The 20,048-nt window shown below is 35.3% G+C and overlaps 1 protein-coding gene across 1 annotated transcript; it reads right to left on the reverse strand.

Annotated features, from left to right (window-relative positions):
• Positions 1 to 839: 839 nt before the first annotated feature.
• Positions 840 to 13,666, reverse strand: LOC135156933 (pleckstrin homology domain-containing family B member 2-like). The gene is made up of 7 exons (XM_064110907.1): positions 13,212 to 13,666; positions 10,431 to 10,523; positions 8,263 to 8,396; positions 7,428 to 7,586; positions 5,471 to 5,846; positions 3,856 to 3,926; positions 840 to 3,399 (listed from the first exon to the last, which is right to left on the reverse strand). Exons 2-6 carry the CDS (start codon positions 10,492 to 10,494, stop codon positions 3,892 to 3,894), a joined length of 768 nt encoding a protein of 255 aa, XP_063966977.1. The 5' UTR covers positions 10,495 to 10,523; positions 13,212 to 13,666; the 3' UTR covers positions 840 to 3,399; positions 3,856 to 3,891.
• Positions 13,667 to 20,048: the final 6,382 nt, after the last annotated feature.

Consider the following 20,048-nt stretch of genomic DNA (forward strand, 5'->3'; position numbering starts at 1 on the left):
AATGTTCATGAAACGTTCCCCTCAAAAACAATCCTTTGTAACAGACCTTTTTAATATACTTTTCTTCCGAATTAACCATTCACAACGGAGAGATCATTTTCCCCTGTACATTCATTTCATCTCTCTCCAAATCCTCCTCTCTCCTGTGGTAAAGTGCTGATTCGTATATTGCCAACTCATCCACTCATCACATGGTCGACCTTCATTTAGTCTGCCATTCCGTCTAACGGCCATTTGGTCCAATAATCACTTTGTCTAATCACCAGTACGTCTATGACCATCTCGTCTCGTAACCAGTTGGTCTAATACCCATTCTAATTCATATTGCCCAATTAACACTTAGTCCAATTAGATCAAATGGTATATGGACTAAATGGCTATTGATCAACTGGTTATTAGACAAAGTGGTGAGTGGACGAAACTGCAATTAGCCCATGTGGATAGTGGATGAACTGATGGTAGACGAGTTGGTAATTGGATGAATTGGCATTAGACCACTTGGAAATAAACCTCTCCTGTATTAGAGTCTATCTCACTCGGTGACACGACAATCGCTCCAGCGACGATTGCTCCAAGCTTTATTTCATGTAAGATATATGATTAGGGTTGGGGTTGTAATAGGGGTGTGTCATCCCACTAGGTTTAGGATAGGCTATTAGTCTTACCCCAGGGTTAAAATTGGTCATTTTATTAGTATGTGGAATTTACAGTGGAGCAATTGTCGCCCGAGCAAATGTCATAGAACACTCTCACTCATGTCTATCTCAGTTAACTTTCCATTGTGTTGCATTTGACAGAAGTGTTAACATTTTAACAAAAAAAATATGCACAGACTCTAATTTACAATATTAAAACATTTAATAAGATCACTGTACCTCTGAACATCCTAGACTACAAAAATATGCATTTACATTTACAATCAAATCCTTTATTCTCACATAGGCCTATATGTATAATGGGAATATACAAACTGATGAAGAAAACTTGATGAAGTGTAAAACATTGAAACTGAATCATGACAGTACTCAAGTCAAGAGTTTTCCTCATCTCTTTGTACAGTCAAACTTTGTTTCTTTGTCAATCAAAAATCTATTTAATGAAGGATTATGAATGTACTTCTACCAGATAAAGACTTCACAATGTTTGGAAGCAATAGGAATGAAGAGTAATTATCAGATGTACAAGGTTATTCACAATTTTAACAATCAAGAGTTGCTTTTACACATCATGGATGGCAAGATGAATGTTACGACAAATACGGAGAGGGATATCGCTGACAATTTTGGTCCATATGGCAAAGGCGGGGGATGGGGGGGGGGGGGTGGTGGTCAATAAACAAATCAGCATACTTTTTCAGTATTCATTCTAAGTTTTGCGAAATAGGGTAAAATGATGATAATTCATCAGAACTTCCACCAGAAAGGGTATATCACAATATTACACAATTTTTATCACAATTAAGAAGTGTTTTAGATGAGCATGGAAAACATCAGTATTTGAGGAGTGACCCCCCCCCCCCATAGGGTGGGGGGGGGGGGGCAAATAATGCACTTACTGATCAGAGTCTTACAATGCACAGAGATGCGTATCTTGCCACTTTTTAAAGGGAGTGGGGCTCGGGTGAGGGTACAACTTCAGTTCTTAAAAATCCAATACATGCATATGAGTTAGAGTTGGAATCATTTGAAATACAGTGAAGTTCAGAAAATAATACATCAAATCTTTCTAAAATTTCATTTAGCAGTCTAATCTTACAATTTCTAAACATGTGATGTTCAAATAGATTTTTATATGTCAACATTATCTTTTAAAATTAAAATGGTTAACAGTAAGCACTTACACAATTAAAGACATGAGATAATCACACATGGCATAATCACATAATCACACATGACATGTAATCACACACGATTCTAAATATTCAAAAGAATCCCATGCGAGTATATTCTCCATAACAGTAAAGACCATACATCATTTCATTCGTCTGTGAAAGGCACAATCAATCTCTGATTTAATAGACAAAGATTAAGCTAAAAGGAATGTTAATCTCCACCAATTAAAAAAGTAATTTGATCAATTTAATAGTGAATACAGATATAATGTACATACACATATACAGATGAGGGTAGTTGTTATTACACATATCACACATGAAATGATACAGTGATTACTCACTATTAATTGAAATATAATCCAATGCTTAAAATATTATTTAGTTGCCATCTGGAAAGCAAGTATCTAATTTCAGTTAAGAAATGTCAAACAATAAATCTATATTCGAGTCTAAGTTTATATATTTTTGAAACTATATACAGAAACAAAATAATATATTACGTATTCATTAGTAGTACTATGGGAACAAAGAAACAGAATATTATGGATTTTAGCTGCAGTAATCTTTGGTTAAGGACAATTCGTGCCTTAGCTCACAAGTTCTTAAATTACGTTAGATCTAAAAGTTTATGAACAAGAACGTATTGGGATTAAAGATGATTAGATTCAAGTATATATTAGTTCGTTTTACAATTCTCAATATACCATATATTGAAGAGCATTTCATTCAATCATGATTTGAATTCTATTGATACCGACATCAAAGCTTAAAATTAAGAAAAAAATATTGCAAAAATATATGTTTTTATTCATTTTGCACAGACGATGGAGAAATCTGATTAAATAACAAATTACAGGCATGTACAAGAGTATAGGCCGGTTTCACTGAGGGAAGGAGGGGGGGGGGGTACATCTTGGAACAAGGTGCAGGTTAAAGTTCATACAAATAGAAAAGATGCACATTAGTTGTTTTTTTAAGTCCTCAAAAGAGGAAATATTGAAAATTTTTATTTTAATCTTTATTTTTCATTATTTTAAAAAATATTTATACATTTGTTATTGATAATAATAATTCTTTATTCATTTGTATTCTATCTATTCATTTATTTTATAATTTTTTAGGGGGGCTCGAGGGAGTGGGACTCCTCTGTCTGTCCTAGATTGAGCACCCTATCAAGATATGCTGTGAGAGAATTTGAAAGAAACAATTCCGTTGAGTCACTTCAATTCCTTCATGTATTCACATAAAACATGATGATTAGAAAGAATTACTGTAGGAAATGGAGTCAAGGAATGACCTTCTGTAAACCTTTACAGTACACGATAGCAACTGGGACAACGGGGCAAGTCTTGCTGGGCATCATACTGAGTTTTTCCATGAGGTTTATGGCTGGCATACACGTTCTTATCTGGGTCCCGTAACACAAAGGTTAGCGATTAATCGCATGCTTGATTTTCACGATTATTTGTACATTGTAGTCAATGCAATCAATCGTAAAAAAAGTGTTCAACGATGATTGCTAAGGTTTGTGTGATGCACCCCTGATCAAGAATGACAAAGTTGACCTGTGTAGTGGATACACACAGCATGATAGGGAAAACAAGAGAAGAGTATAAGAACTACGAAGTAAAATCAATATCACTCAAGAAACATCACCAAATATTCAAGATTTTTTAAAACAAATTCTCCATTTTGCAAGAAGGTACATACAAATGACAGGTTTACATGCCTCATAAAAGGCCAAACAAAGTTTTAGCACCTTTTTGGGGAGAGGGGATGAAAAATTTTAAATATTGAACTATAGAACACAAAAAAATATGTAGTTTGTAAATAAGAGTGTGCAAAGGAAATTGTCATCTATATTCGTATAAACTTGTTGTTGGTGTCGACATGACCTTTAATGATCATATTTAGAGCTTTTCAAAAACCAACAAATGTGGATGATGCTTATTGTGAATGCATCCACACATTTTTACTTTTAAAATGAAATGGGGGGAAAAAATAAAAATAAAATTTATTACCATGGATGGAATTAAGTGTTTGAAGATGAAGGAACCTTAGTAGTATCTGGTTCGATACACTTGGGTGGTGGCTGTAAATGAAACAAAGAAAAAGGAATGTTGTTAATAATTTTGAACTTTAAAATAAAGCACAGATGAATGAATATTAAAAAAATACTACATGGATGAAGTTCATACTCTTACAAAGGTAGCACTTTAATAACATTATTTCATTTGGCATTTCAAAATATAGAGAATACATATGTACATGTACTTGTATAAACAATTAAAAAAGAAGAACAATCTAATACATGGATGGGAGTTTGAGATAGTACTCAATTACTTTTCCAAAGAAAGTATATTTCCATAGCAATCATCAGGAGCAGATCCAGGATTTTCCAAGGGGGGGGGGGGGGACATTTTTCCAAGGAAAAATTTGACAAGCAAAAAAAAAAAAGGCTTCACTTTCAAAAGGGGGGGGGGGGGTCACACTTCTGTTTTAATGGCATTTTTACAGTTACAAATTTTAATTTTCCTTCTCAAAGGGGGGGGGGGGGCACAGGCCGGATGTGCCCCTGGATCCGCCAGTGGCAATCATGTATTTATTGATGTTTTCAAATAGTGGATGGATCCAAAACCTAAGCATCATAATTGTCCTTTAGTTAAAACACCTTTTGAAATTGAAATAACAACAATAGTCACCAATAGGCAATATAATACAATTCAGGGGGCCGTATTCTGAAGTCAGGTTTAACTTAGACCATGGTCTAACTCCGTGCTAAAATTATGGGAAGCCAAAAGTGTCAAAATATTTATTAAGTTGTATGTTTCTTAAATTCATGTTTACTGTGCTCTTTCCTGATTCATCAATGGTGAAGACAATCATCTATTTATACTTCCTAGACAATTATGAATGATTTGAGAGCCAAATGAGCTGAAATATGATATATCTACTGCTAGTGATTTATGTAACAATTGGCTATCCATACTTAAACCACAACTTTAAACCTGAGTTCAAGTTAAACCCGACTTCAGAATATGGGCCAGGGAAGTTTTTCCTTGTTCAGCCAAGCATAAAACCAAAATCATGTTACTCTGCATCAAATCCATCATACCACTGTAGTCTCTACTTTTTATATCCAATGTGTAATTGGACCACTCTATGAGGAAATGTACTGTGGTGCAATCATCCATGGATCCAGTACTGTATTTATGTACTTCACCCATTTGGCATAAAGTAAAACCACATTTTGTGGTTTCACCCACTCACTTTTGATGTAGATTCTTAAAAGTAATTAAAAAATAATAATGAGAAAGAGTAAAAAAATTATAAACATACAAAGCCAATTTTATTACATCAGTATCTTTTGTACAATGCTAAATATATCAAAGTGGAAAATAACACTAATATCCATAAATTGGCAACTTGTTAGAAAAATAAATATTTTGTAAATATATAACCTTTCTTAAAGTCAATCTTTGTTCATTAATGATATATTTACATTACTTTAAAAGAGAAAAATGCATCAATGATAGAAATATATTAACATCGCCAATTTGAAGAATAAACAATTATCAAATAAAGGCTTTAATTACAGTCCCAAATGGGGTTTAAAATCCAAATAATTGTACTTACTCTGATTTGGGACATGATATGTGGTCACTGTTCCATTGCTACTTGGGACGATGGTCTGACCAGGGTACGTGTAGACGGTCTGCTGCACAGGGTAACAGGTCCCCAGACCACCTCTTTGGATGTGAGTGACCGACTGACCATTGGGATAGTAGGTTGTAGAGGTCACCCTGGAAGTGGACCCGGGATTGATGACAGTCACTGGGGAGGGGTTGACGGCATACACTGGGGGAGGGTTGACGGCATACACTGGGGGAGGGTTGACCGATACGACTTGGGGAGGGATAGGGGCGGGTCCAGCTGCGTAGCAGGGTGGAGGAACAGTGCCGTTGATGAATACGGGTGGTTGCTGTCTTTGCGGGGCATTGGGGGCCGCCCACTGAAAAATATTAAATAAATGTACAATTGACAATCAACAATCTCAATTAGATATATAATAGAGAATATCTATCTCTTAAGGCCACCGCACACCTTACGACTGGTCGGCGACTCGATTTCAGAATAAAATGTAGTAGAATTTGATGCTAATATTGAGACTTGGAATATCTTACTGTGTAATATTCTAAATCATCGTACGAATACCTATGTTCAAATCTGTGACTATGCTATCATCCTCCTTAGAATAAAAGCGAATTCAATATCTAGTCGTAATGACGTCATAGCAGTCGTACGGTTGACTACGATTTGAAAATAATTTGGCCTTTACTCAAAAATAAAAGCTTGCAATCTTTCAAAATGGTTATATTAGTATTCTTTCAATTGATTTCAACCTCAAATAAAATGATATGTTCCATTCACATTTTCAGAAAATAAGCAAAATGCGATTTGTTCCAAAATCGGATCGTGAACAGTCGTAAGGTGTGCGGTGGCCTTTAAACATGACATTGTTGGTAGAAGTAACAAAAACATATTTCATGAATAAAAAAGAAAGTCATGTCATTTCCAATATCAGCAGTTTATCCTTCAAAACGAAATAAGTGATGTATGATTTCAAAAATAGTTCTATTTTTTTTCAAATGTTACTGCATTCATATGCTTCAACAGTCCTGGGCCTATTATCAAATTAGCGCCTTGAGCACTCTACAGAGTGGACTTGACACTGTATATATTACTTCATTGAAATTATTATGAGACCAAGTGAATCTTAATGAAATGATTGGTTGTGCATACCCATGTGACCAGTCAATGATTTTGCCTAATGCATCGCTTTACAAATGATGAGCGGTTATGAGTAACATATAGTGACCAGTCATGATCTTGAGGTGAGGATGGTTTATCAAATTACAAGGTTCCCACACCAATACCTCACTACACATATAATACATACCATTTTGCTTGGGCAAATTACACACACTTCTTACCTTTCAAACAGTCCAAGCCCAGTGAGAACTGTTCGAAAGGTACCTAATGCATACACGTATAATTCTTACTATTGCCCTCAATGATGTGCATTAACAGTATACTTAATGACCAGTGGTAAATACCAGGGTATCATTCTTTAATGGTCAATCATATAATAAGAATCAAAGATTATTATTATTTGATCGGCATCACCTGTGCCTGGGTCTGGGAGGTGAAAAAGCAAAATGAATCACTTTGACCTGTAGGTCTCTCCTCCCGATAAACTGTATGGGGGATGCAGGTGGACCACTTCACCGGGGTTTCCCCCTACTCTTATATGAATAGTGCAGTGAGTTCTTAATGTGCAAAGGTGGTGACTCTCCTCTACACAGGGCCTCCATTTGACATCCTATCCAAGGGACAGTGTGTTTTCCACTGTAACATAGCCTGCATCTATGGAACAGGGGAGGAACATGTGTATACATAACACAGGCTTCAGTCATCCACCCGGGGTGGACTCGAACCCACGACCTTTGGTTCAATAGACAGACGCTTTACCGACCGAGCTAACTCGCTCCCTTTGTTTTACACTTATTCCAAAAATCCTAATTAAACTTACATTAGCTCTGATGACATCATCAAACACAAGTTTCCAAGTCTGGGCATCGTCGGCCGAATCCGCACAGAAGATTGTATTTGCCTGACTGGTACGGATTTCAATCAAGCCCAGTATATCGTGGCTGGACGGAGGCGTCACACCAGTCACATCACGTGCAATCTGAATGTAGTACAAAGTAAGACATTAATAATATTTATCACCTCTCAAAGTTGAGGAAAAAAGAAGAAGATTTAAATATTTCGGACAGTGAGATAAGTCAAAATCCAAAAATTCTGATGACTTTAATCCAATTTGCCAGGGTCCGAGGGAAATGCTCATTAAGGTGTCAAACTTAATCATTATTTTCTTTTTATTAACTGCATCTGGTCCATGTTAGTCTTAGCGAATGGCATGCGAGTGTTCATATTCTTACGGGCAACAGAAGAATTTTTCTTTCATGAATCTTGACCCACATGTCATTCTGTCTTATCTTGCTCTTTATTGTACATCCTTTATTTCAATTAGACAAAATTGATGTGGATCAAGTGGGTTTAGCCAAGATGGTGTTAGCTGGTCTGAGAATAAGAAGATCTAGGCATTACACTCAAATGATCATTTGACCAAGTAAGTATTCATGACTGGACCAACTTGTAATTAGACCAAACTGATCTACATGTAGGCATTAGACTCAAATGATCATTTGACCAAGTAAGTTGGTTGGATCAAATTGTGATTAGACCAAATTTATAGTAGAACAAGTGGATTTAGCCACGATTGTGTTAGCCGGTCTGAGAATAAGACCAGATCTACGAATTAGACCATCTGACAGTAGACCAAGTGGATATATCTAACAAACCTTCAAGACAAAGCAGTCCCTGGAGAGGTTGATTTGTCCTTGTAGGTCATTCTGCTTCTCATCGTTGAAATACGAAAGCATACCGTTCGTCTTCAAGATACAGTAACAACTCTTCCATCTTCTCAATACATCACCTAAATAAAGAGAACGAGAGAATGTGAAAAACAACTTGAGGTTGATGTTGTGTATAATACAGACATTGCCTATGTAGGTGTAATTTCAATTCCCTGATGGAGTTGTATTTTCAAAAGGGATTATATTTGCCTGAAGCCTGCAGTGCTAAGGGAAAATATTCTTCCAAGGAAAAAATATATTTTCGGATGAGACTTTAAATATTAGGCTATACATTAAACAGATAGACCAGGCAATATCTGTTGCACAATCTATGTAGATTCACAAGCAGAGTATGCATTAATGATAATAATAATACTAATAATAATATGCAACATATAGCGCTCAATACAAATGTTTCTAAGCACTGCATACTATTACCCCGGCTTTAGCATGGCTATCCTGATCGGACGCTCGAGCATTCAAGGAATTCCTTCCTACCGGGTACCCATTTACTACACCTGGGTGGAGAGTGGAAAATGTAGATAAACGCCTTGCCAAAGGACGCGATTGCTGCGGTGGGGTTTGAGCCCCGGACCTTGTGGTTCAAAGTCCGGAGACTTACCCACTGAGCCACAACACCTCTACAATATGATATGGCTTTATGATAAACTCACAATGCTTGCTGCAACTCTGATCCATCATAACAGAAAAATGTATAATAGAAAAATGCAGTAAGCACTAAGCACATGCTTCATGAAATCGACGCGTACATACTAGCATGTACATCAAGTAAACTACCTACTGTAACTACACAACTTTCAGCAGGAGTGATGTCACCTAAGTGAATATACCACCGCCATTAGCAATACAACGAAGTTATATTCGTTGAGGTGCAGGGAATAATTTTGCTTAACAAATTTGAATGGCATTTTTGGTCAGAAGAGAAAAGCTCCCAACTAAATAATGTAGGCTACAGACCTACAGTCCTATGTAAAAATATGCTATACAAAAGACTTTATGAATACATCGTAGCAGTCTTTAAAAAATGTGGAGCGAATTGCGATGCGATACCAGGAAAATTATTCCCAGAGGTGACATCAAAACGTAGATTATATAACAAATGTGATCCTTTCAGCTTTGATCATATGATGGCATATTGAACTATCACTGATTTGAATCTGCATAACCTATGTGATTTTATTCAGATAATGCCTACCTAGGGGTAATTTTATTTTCTTGAATTAGTTGTATTTTCCTCAGGGAGTATATTTTGCCACAAGCGACAGCGTTGAGGGGAAACATTCTCCCAAGCAAGGAAAAAATATGATTCGAAAACTTTTGCTCTGACAGCAATTCCTCTGAACTATAAATTCCACACTTATCGTATGGAAACTATATGTACAACCCTGGATTTAACACTATACCGTATCCTAAACTAAAAGACATTAACATAAGACCCTATTGCAGCACTAATCCTAATCCTACACCTGAGATGAAATAAAGCCAGGAGCAAATGTTGTGTCACCAAAAATATAGCTACAGGGCCCCATCGCATAAAAGTTACTATAATGATTGCCATCCAATGGTACCTATCATGATAACACTGATCACCAACCAATCAAAATCAAGGATTCCAGACAAGTAACCATTGGATGCAAAGTTATCATAATGGTAACTTTCACAAGAATTTATGTTATTTGTTAAAGAGATAGACCAGGTGGGTGTTTCATAAAGCTGTTCGTAAGTTAAGAGCGACTTTAAGAACGACTGGTGAACCTTTCTTATGCGCTAAATAATCACCAATGAATACATACTGGTGAACATTATTTACCACAAGAAAGGATCACCAGTTGTTCTTAAAGTCGCTCTTATCTTACGAACAGCTTTATGAAACGGCCCCCAGGTGAGTTTGTATTGGCTATATAAAGCCTGTATCACATGCTGCAGCTCTGATGTGTCTATGTAGGGCTCAGCCTCAAGTAACTAGACCAGAACACAAAATAAAGCAATAATAAATTAAACAAATACATCAATATTGCCAATTTGAAGACCAGAATGTGATCGAAATCAAATAAGGCTATAAATAAGAAAATGGCCCAGATGGACTAACTTACTCTCTCTCTGCATCCAGCCAGCTTTCACAACATGGTGATTTGCTGCAACTGCACTTGTTGCCATGTTCAAAATGCAGATGTCCCAATTCACTTCTAAAATGAAAATAAAGAAGATGGTGAATATCTGGAAAATTACATGTGAAGAGCGGATGAAATATGAGAACACAACTCTCATATCTTTAGGGGGGGAGCATGAAAGTCAAAGTGCAAAGTAAAAAATCAAAGATCATATGACTTGAACATAATACAACAATGATGATATCTTGATTATGTTTCTACATATGTATCATGGTCTGAAATGCAAAATTGTACTTGGAAAAAGATTTACTTGCATAATGAAATACATCGGAAACATTTACATGTAATTACACAATGAATGAACATTTTAAAATGATAGAAACAAGAACAGTCCCAAATAGTTGCTTAATATCTTTTAGTATTTTGTCTTTAAATTGAAGTCCTTTCCACAAATAATGATCACACAAATCAGTGCTGATAACGCACTGTCCCGAGTGGAATAGTCATTGCTGTTTTGATTTAATAAAGCATTTCTTCTAATTGTCAAGCCTGCAAAAATACTGTATAATTCAAACAATAAAATACAAAAGAATGTAATGAGTGACATCATCGACTTTCTCATTTGCAGTTGTGATTGTTATCGTGAAAATAAAAAAAGTTTCAAAATGTCATAAATTTCTTTTTTTTTCATCTGGTTTGAACAAATTTTCAGCTTTTTTTTAATCAAATTAAATATTTGTTGATGTGGACTTTCCCTTTGTTCCAAAAAGTCTGAATCTGGTCTGAAAATTGTTGTTACTTTGATAGGCGATCACTTTTCGATTAATGTTAGAGTTTGAATTTTAAGTGCAGATTTAGGTTTATTTTAAGCAATTCTGTTTGTTAATGTTACTTTTTAGGAGCTTTTTGAACAATGTTTTTTTTTAAATACTTTTTTGTTTCTCATCATACACATCTAGCTCGGAGAAACACCATCAGCTAACATTACAGACAGATCTACAGTGAGATAGAGACTGACAAGTCTGAAGACATGAAGTGAAGGCTAACTTTCAAATTTAACAAGTTTCGATAGAGACGATTTCTAAATCTAGATCAGAGTCAGAGATGGCCTAGTCAGCGGGAACACTGAAATTTATTGATAGGCAGCTAGCAGCTGACAGAGTAACAGACAGCCTACAGGGGACTGACATTTTATTGTTATTCCTGCTCCATTATTCAAAAATTCAGCATTGATAAAATAATGGCAGACGTTGCTGTCTACCCCCAAGCTGCACACCAAGCCTGAGCTGCGCTGCCCATAACCATGATACCCACTTATAGTGAGTGATTGTATTTATACCGACCGGCCTTGTATTACCGAACGCGCACATCATACACATCAGACAATAATTTCATACACTCAAAACTTTGTAACATCCTTCCAAAGCCAAAAGGAACTTAAAATACAGAATTAGAAAGATGATGAAAAATTGTCAAAAATATGTTTTCAAATTTGTTATAATATTCTAAAAATAATAAAATATTGTAAAACTAAAAATAGCTCATCAGTGATTTTGTTGTTTGCTAAACTTTTCCCATAGAAACACACGTTTGGTAGAATCTATGAGATACCATTTTATTGACTGACCAAAACATTTCACATGCGAAGTGAGGTCCGATTTGAAGCTGATAAGTGATATCATTATTACAAGATCTAATTCTAAGTTAATTAATAAAAAAGAAAAACAATTACGGCAATTTTTTTTTCATAGATCTATCATGTCTATTTAGATCTAGATCTATATTTTTTAGCATTCAACGTTAGGTATTTGTGTATTAAAGGTAAAGTCCACTCCAGAAAAATGTTGATTTGAATAAAATGAGAAAAATCAAGCTAGCATAAATTAACGCTGAAAATTTCATCAAAATCGGATGTAAAATAAGAGAGTTATGACATTTTAAACTTTCGCTTATTTTTCACAAAATAGTGATATACACAACTCAGTGACATGGAAATGAGACAGACGATGATGTCCCTCACTCACTATTTCTTTTGTTTTTTATTGTTTGAATTATACAATAGTCAATATTTCATTTTTTACAGATTTGACAAAAAGGACCAACTTGACTGTACCATATAGTATTAAACAGTGCTTATTCCACATGTTCAGGGAGGAATTAATGGTTGTTTCACTTGACAACGACGAGGAGCAAATTAGAATATTTCATATTTCATTTAATAAAATACAAAAGAAATAGTGAGTGGATGACATCATCAGTCTCCTCATTTGCATACCGACCAGGATGTGCAGATAACTGTTTTGTGAAATTAAGTGAAATTTCAAAATGTCATAACTTTCTTATTTTAGTATTTTTATATCCGATTTTGATGAAATTTTCAGTGTTATGCTTTTTGAATTTTTCTCTTTTTATTCAAGTCAACTTTGTGTTGGGGTGGACTTGTCCTTTAATGGTGAAAGTTTGGTGAATTTCATGAGAATATTGGGTTCGATATGACTACATTAGATACGACTGAATTCATGAAAAGAATTCGGTACTAATAGTACGACGAGTACGATCCATACTTTCCCCGCGCGTACCGTACATGCCGTCCCCGCGCCCGCCCACAGCACTGCCGTCCCACTCCCGGCTCCCAGACCACGGCCACACATGAATTCAATTTTCACCGTCCCTGAAAAATGAAATTATGTTATCCTTTTTCATTCATCTCTCTAACCGTTAGATTACGATTACTTTACAAGAAGAATGCAACAATATACTCACATAAACAAATCGTAAGATAACTGACAATATTTCAATTAAATTCAAAGAATTGTGGGCTGTTGTTCTCAGATATCGCAATGATGATGACAACACCTATTTTTATCTATATTTTATTTACGTCGTGAAATATTACGTCATGTGTGCGGTCACATGACGTGGTCATGTGATCTGTTCTAATTTTCTCTCTCAATCATTGATATGCCGCTCGCTATATCATGATAAGTCGAAATTGTTTATGCGAAATAAAGGCGAACGTCTGAACTTACTATGCATCGATTTTTGAAGAATTTTTTCAGCGTGATGTATAATTTTCTCCTATCATTCAAATGAATCTTATCCCAACATCTAAAGAACGTACGTGATAACATGGTAATAATCAGACCATAAAGTGCTCGAACACTCGATTTATACTGGTTGTCTATTTACTAGCTTATGTTTGTTATACTGTGGACTCTGAGCAAATAATGAGATAACCTTTAAGTATAAAGAGTATTTCAATTATGAAACTATAGTTAATAATATCTAATGATAAAGTAATAGGATAATATTTGTATAGATTGGATTAACATAAATTTGAATGTAATTAACATTACATTTTTTTGGAAAAATTATCATAGTTTTAAGTGCATGAACTTAATGACAAAATAGCAAGCAATCTGTGTAAATCAATTTTGTTTTAATGCGGCGTTGATCAATTACACAATTGCCCCAAGGAATGTATCGATTATAATAATTTCTTCAAGGATTACGCGCGTGTGTGGTGTCCACATAGGGTGTCCATCTGGGTTTCATCATGGGTTTCGTATAAATAATGGCGTGTGCACGAAGTTTTCAGGAACAAATCAAAATAAAGACTTACGAACACATACCATGTACGATCTTCTAAATTCAGATTTGATTATATGAATAAAAAAATATCAAAGTATCAAGATCCACCACACTAGGGGTTTGGGTGGTCTAGTGGTTATAACTCGTCTTTTAATCTGGGGAAAGTGAGTTCGACTCCAAGCCATGGCGTGTTTTCCTTCAGCAAGAAATCTAGAAATCTACCCACATAGTGCTGCACTCCACCCAGGTAAGGTGAATGGGTACCCGATAGGAAGAAATTCCTCGAATGCTTGAGCGCCTAGGTAGTTTTTACATTTGTATCTTGAAACCCCGTTTTCTTCAGTATACAAGTGAATGTAACTAGAGATGTATTGGAGTATCTCTTGGTCTCTTGGAGTCTCATCTTCAAGCTCTGCATACTTGAACTAGGCTGCCTCGAAATCCGTAAAAATGAAGTTCTTCCATTTTCGGAACCTCTCTGTTCAGCTAGTTTCCATTCTTTTAGTCTATCTTCTTGTATTGAGGTTTTTTCTGTGTGTGTTATAAAAATCACATACTTTATTAGGATTATTATGCGATTCAACAATTGAAAGTCAAGTCCACGCCAGAAAAATATAAACTTGAATCAATAGAGAAAATTTAAGCAAGCAAAACACTGAAAGTTTCAGTCAAAATCGGATGTAAAATAAGAAAGTTATGACATTTATTTTTTCGTTTACTTTTTACAAAACAGTTATATGCACAACTCGGTGACATGCAAGTGAGAGAGGGAGATGATGTCTCTCACTCACAATTTATTTTTTCTTTCTTTACAGATCTTGATGTACAGTTATGTGAAATAAATTAGTGAGGCTTAAGAATGCCTTTAAACTTTTTTTAAATTTTACACCCGATTTTGATGAAATTTTGAGTGCCATGCTTGTTGGATTTTCTCTTTTTATTCAATTCAACTTTTTACGGTGGACTTTGAATATCTCCTCTAGCATGTATACTTGACACTTCCCTCACCAACGCGGACGCTTTTGAAATCCATATATTATAATCACTGGCGGATCCAGGGGGGGGGGGGCAAATCCGGCCCGTAACCCCCCCCCCCCTTGACAAGGAAAATTAAAATTTGTAATGTAAAAATGCCGTTAAAACAAAAGTGTGCCCCCCTTTTGAAAGTGAAGACTTTTTGCCCCTGGCTAAATCTTTCCTCGGAAAAAAATGCCCCCCTTTGGAAAATCCTGGATCCGCCCCCTTTGTTGTGATTTTAGAGAGATGTATATTATGCGTACTACATTTATTGAATGTTTTAAACTGGAATTCTCCGAGTCTGCTGTTCAGAGTGGATTTACAAAATAAGACATCAATACTATGAACCCTCTATCGTCATCAAGAGTGATCCTCGCTCATGCGAGAGGATGAAAGTCTTGGAGCAAGTTAGCTTTTGTGAAGGCAGAAAAAGCAAAGAATAAGATCAACAAAAGTTTGAGTAAAATAGGACTAGCAATAGAAGAGTTAGGAGCATTTGAATGTCGAGATCACTAATGCTATGGAGATCCTCCCATTGGCAACGCGACCAAGATCTATGATGTCACAGATGAACAACTCTCCCCTTTTGGACACTGAAAATATACCCCAAAACATCTATTTTTGCTCATTCTAATCATATGACAAACGATTCATCAATGATATAATGTTGTGAAACCTCTGTACTAATTGTCCTCTCATAAAGAGAACACCTCACCTTGTGATAGACTATATAAAAGTGAGAATATAAGTGAAATAAGTACTTAAGTAATGAGGAAGTTGTACGTGTGTGACATCACAGATCTTGGTCGCATTGCCAATGGGAGGATCTACATGGCATTAGTGATCTCGACATTCAAATGCTCATAACTTTCTTATTATTCATTCAATCTTCCTCAAACTTTCAATGTTTCTTTGATTTTTCTCTTTGATATGGATTCAGCTGGTTTCAAGGGTTTCATTCTCATTTAACACCGTTCAAGAATTATGCATTTATCTTTCATGACTTAACATGCCCACCGAATTTAGTAGCAAGTGCCGATTTATCGGTGGGGTCCAAAAGTGATTGTATTTAAACTATTTGCGAAAAAGTACAAATAAACGTGGAAATTAATTATCTATACATTTTTTATATTTACTTAAAATAGTTAATACTATATTGTGTATCAAAACATCTATTTTTAGAATCAATCCAAATTTTATTTAGGTTTACATAAATTAAATATTTTTTTTTTAATTGTCATGATTATAGGGAAGCTAATAGGAAAATAGAAAAATACTAAAGTATTACAAAAAAAAGGATAGAATAGGTAATAAATTGATCGATTATATTAAAAAAATTGTCCCAAGAAATTATGGATTATAAATATTTCTCGATCTCTTATCTTTTAAAAGCGCACATGTGTAATGAATTTCTACAGACGTATATCAATTAGATATGATCATTCATATCTGGGACTAACCTTTAATATCACTTTCCACCACCAGTAACCACCCCCACGTATCATATATTATAGTTGATGAGTTACTTCATATTGTAGTATAAAAATCATAAAAATGAAATATATATTCTTGATGAAGCTTACCTTTAAACTTCGGTTAATCTAGAAAAAAAATCCCGTACCCTGTCTAATATTAAGTTTGCTTTTAACTACTCAAGCTGAGTGATTTCTGAATCCATGGATTGTGTACGTAAATTTTGTAATGTAAAAGTGCCGTTAAAACAAAAGTGTGCACCCTCCTTTTGAAAGTGAAGACTTTTTTCCCCCTGGCCAAATCTTTCCTCGGAAAAATATGCCCCCCCCCTTTGGAAAATCCTAGATCCGCCCCTGATAATGTCAAAGAGTTGAAACGTCTTCTTATCATGTCATGAAAACAATAAATGATCTTATCATATGTTTCTATTTTTTACGGCAAAGTGGACATAAATCATCTGTTGTGATTTTAGAGAGATGTATATCATATGAATATGCATACTACATTTAGTGAATGTTTCAATCTGGAATTCTCTGAGTCTGCCATTCAGAGTGGATTTCCGTGGTCTTATAAAAATGATTGAAATATCATTACAAAAAAATTAGATATTAATACTATGAACCCTCGATCGCCCTCATGAGAGATCGTCGCTCTTGCAGGAGGACTTTTAAGTACTTTTCTTTCAAGAACTGATGGACCCACCGAATTGAACAGCCAGTGCCGATCAATCGATGAGGTCAAAAAGTGATTATTTTTTTATCTCCGGCAGATAATAGAAAAGTGGAACTTAGTTATAATTAAAACTTTTTTATTAACTCAAAATAGTTAAAACTATATAAATATTGTATCAAATTTTTTTTTATATTAAATAAATACAAATTTGAGTTAAGTTTACAATAATTAATAAAAAACATTGTAGATACATTGACATGATTAAAGGAAAGGTTCCGGGACAGCCCGACCACCGGACAGCCCGACCCTGGACAGCCCGACCCGCTACCCTGGACAACTCGTCCCGGTCGAGTTGTCCAGGGTTGGCTCTGAATCGGACAACTCGACCACTTGAATTCTTCTTCAACATTTCATGAAATAAAATTTCAAACTTTACTTCAAAAGTATTTTCCCGCATAATCCATGTTTCTACAATATATTCTCGACAGAAAATATGACATTTCAGTGCATTTTGAGCTATTTGAAAGAAAATAAAGCGAGTTACCTTGCAACGAGATTACCGGTATCTTGATAAATTGATGATCCGATACCGCCGGCGAGCTGTGTTCAAAGTCTGCAAATTTGAGTTGATTTTTCCGTCACTTGACATATTTTAATGATGAGGGTGTGCTTTCGCACCGCATCGGGTGTCCTTTCCAGGTAAACTATCTCAAAAGTTTGCATTAAGTATCAGTTTTGTGAAATGCAATAACTTAAAATAAGTAGAAGAAATGTGAATATGGAGTATGAAAATACAAAATAGCACACCCTCATCATTAAAATATGTCAAGTGACGGAAAAATCAACTCAAATTTGCAGACTTTGAACACAGCTCGCCGGCGGTATCGGATCATCAATTTATGGTAGGCACTTATGATCCAAGTTTGAAAGGAGACTCGTAAAATGACGTCAGTCTCGCCGATGAATATTCATTAGATCGTGGTCGTGCGTGTTCAATACACTCTGCGTGCAGGCATGCAGATAGTTATATGCGAGGAACTTTGGCTCCAGAGACAAGTTGTCAAATAACGTGTGTGTGTGTGCGTGTGTGTACCATCGGCTAGTGTGCCATGCTGTCTAAGACTTCAAACACGTCGGAGAGAGTGCATGACAATTCGGTAAAACGAAGTTTCCCATATAAAGAGATAATAAAATAACACTATGTACAGTACGCCCGGGGGGGGGGGGGGGGGGGCCACTTACATTGACGAGTGGATACCATGCGCGACCAAAAAAACACGTAAAAAGGATGTCTTTTTCAAGAGAGGGCACGTTACGTACGTAACGTGATAAGGGTGTCAAAAACACAAAAATATTGAAAAAAGGGTATCTAAATTTCCAGTACGTTGAGAGGCAAATGTCAGATCAGGGGAGGCAGGAGTACAATCAGGTTTTTTTTAAGGGAAGAATAGTGTAGAATAAAAGGTATTATATATAGTCAAATGTATAGGTGAGGGAAGTGAACAATGATGTTTTTTTAAAAAAGAATGAATATACCTTACCTGAATATTATGGTGAAGCCAATTTAAAAGGAGGTGAGGCAAGTTTTAATGGAGGTTTTTAAAAAGAATAAACTGTATTATGGTGAAGCCAATTTAAAAGGATGTGAGGCAAGTTTCAATGGAGGTTTTTAAAAAGAATAAACTGTATATGGTGAAGCCAATTTAAAAGGAGGTGAGGCAAGTTTCAATGGAGGTTTTTAAAAAGAATAAACTGTATTATGGTGAAGCCAATTTAAAAGGAGGTGATGCAAGTTTTAATGGAGGTTTTTAAAAAGAATAAACTGTATTATGGTGAAGCCAGTTTAAAAGGAGATGAGGCAAGTTTCAATGGAGGGTTTTAAAAAAGAATAAACTGTACTACAAATTTAAAAGGAGGCGACGCAAGTTTCAATAGAGGTTTTTAAAAAGAATAAACTTACTACAAATTATGATGAAGCCAATTTAAAAGGAGGTGAGGCAAGTTTTAATGGAGGTTTTTAAAAAGAATAAACTGTACTAAGAATTATGGTGAAGCCAATTTAAAAGGAGGTGAGGCAAGTTTCAATGGAGGTTTTTAAAAAGAATAAACTGTATTATGGTGAAGCCAATTTAAAAGGAGGTGAGGCAAGTTTCAATGGAGGTTTTTAAAAAGAATAAACTGTATATGGTGAAGCCAATTTAAAAGGAGGTGAGGCAAGTTTCAATGGAGGTTTTTAAAAAGAATAAACTGTATTATGGTGAAGCCAATTTAAAAGGAGGTGATGCAAGTTTTAATGGAGGTTTTTAAAAAGAATAAACTGTATTATGGTGAAGCCAGTTTAAAAGGAGGTGAGGCAAGTTTCAATGGAGGTTTTTAAAAAGAATAAACTGTACTACAAATTTAAAAGGAGGCGACGCAATTAGTTTCAATAGAGGTTTTTAAAAAGAATAAACTGTACTACAAATTATGGTGAAGCCAATTTAAAAGGAGGTGAGGCAAGTTTTAATGGAGGTTTTTAAAAAGAATAAACTGTATTATGGTGAAGCCAGTTTAAAAGGAGGTGAGGCAAGTTTCAATTAAATGGAGGTTTTTAAAAAAGAATAAACTGTATACAAATTTAAAAGGAGGCGAGGCAAGTTTCAATGGAGGTTTTTAAAAAGAATAAACTGTACTACAAATTATGGTGAAGCCAATTTAAAAGGAGGTGAGGCAAGTTTTAATGGAGGTTTTTAAAAAGAATAAACTGTACTAAGAATTATGGTGAAGCCAATTTAAAAGGAGGTGAGGCAAGTTTCAATGGAGGTTTTTAAAAAGAATAAACTGTATTATGGTGAAGCCAATTTAAAA

This window comes from Lytechinus pictus, chromosome 16 (genome assembly GCF_037042905.1).
Source record: "Lytechinus pictus isolate F3 Inbred chromosome 16, Lp3.0, whole genome shotgun sequence".
NCBI classification, from domain to species: Eukaryota; Metazoa; Echinodermata; class Echinoidea; order Temnopleuroida; family Toxopneustidae; genus Lytechinus; species Lytechinus pictus.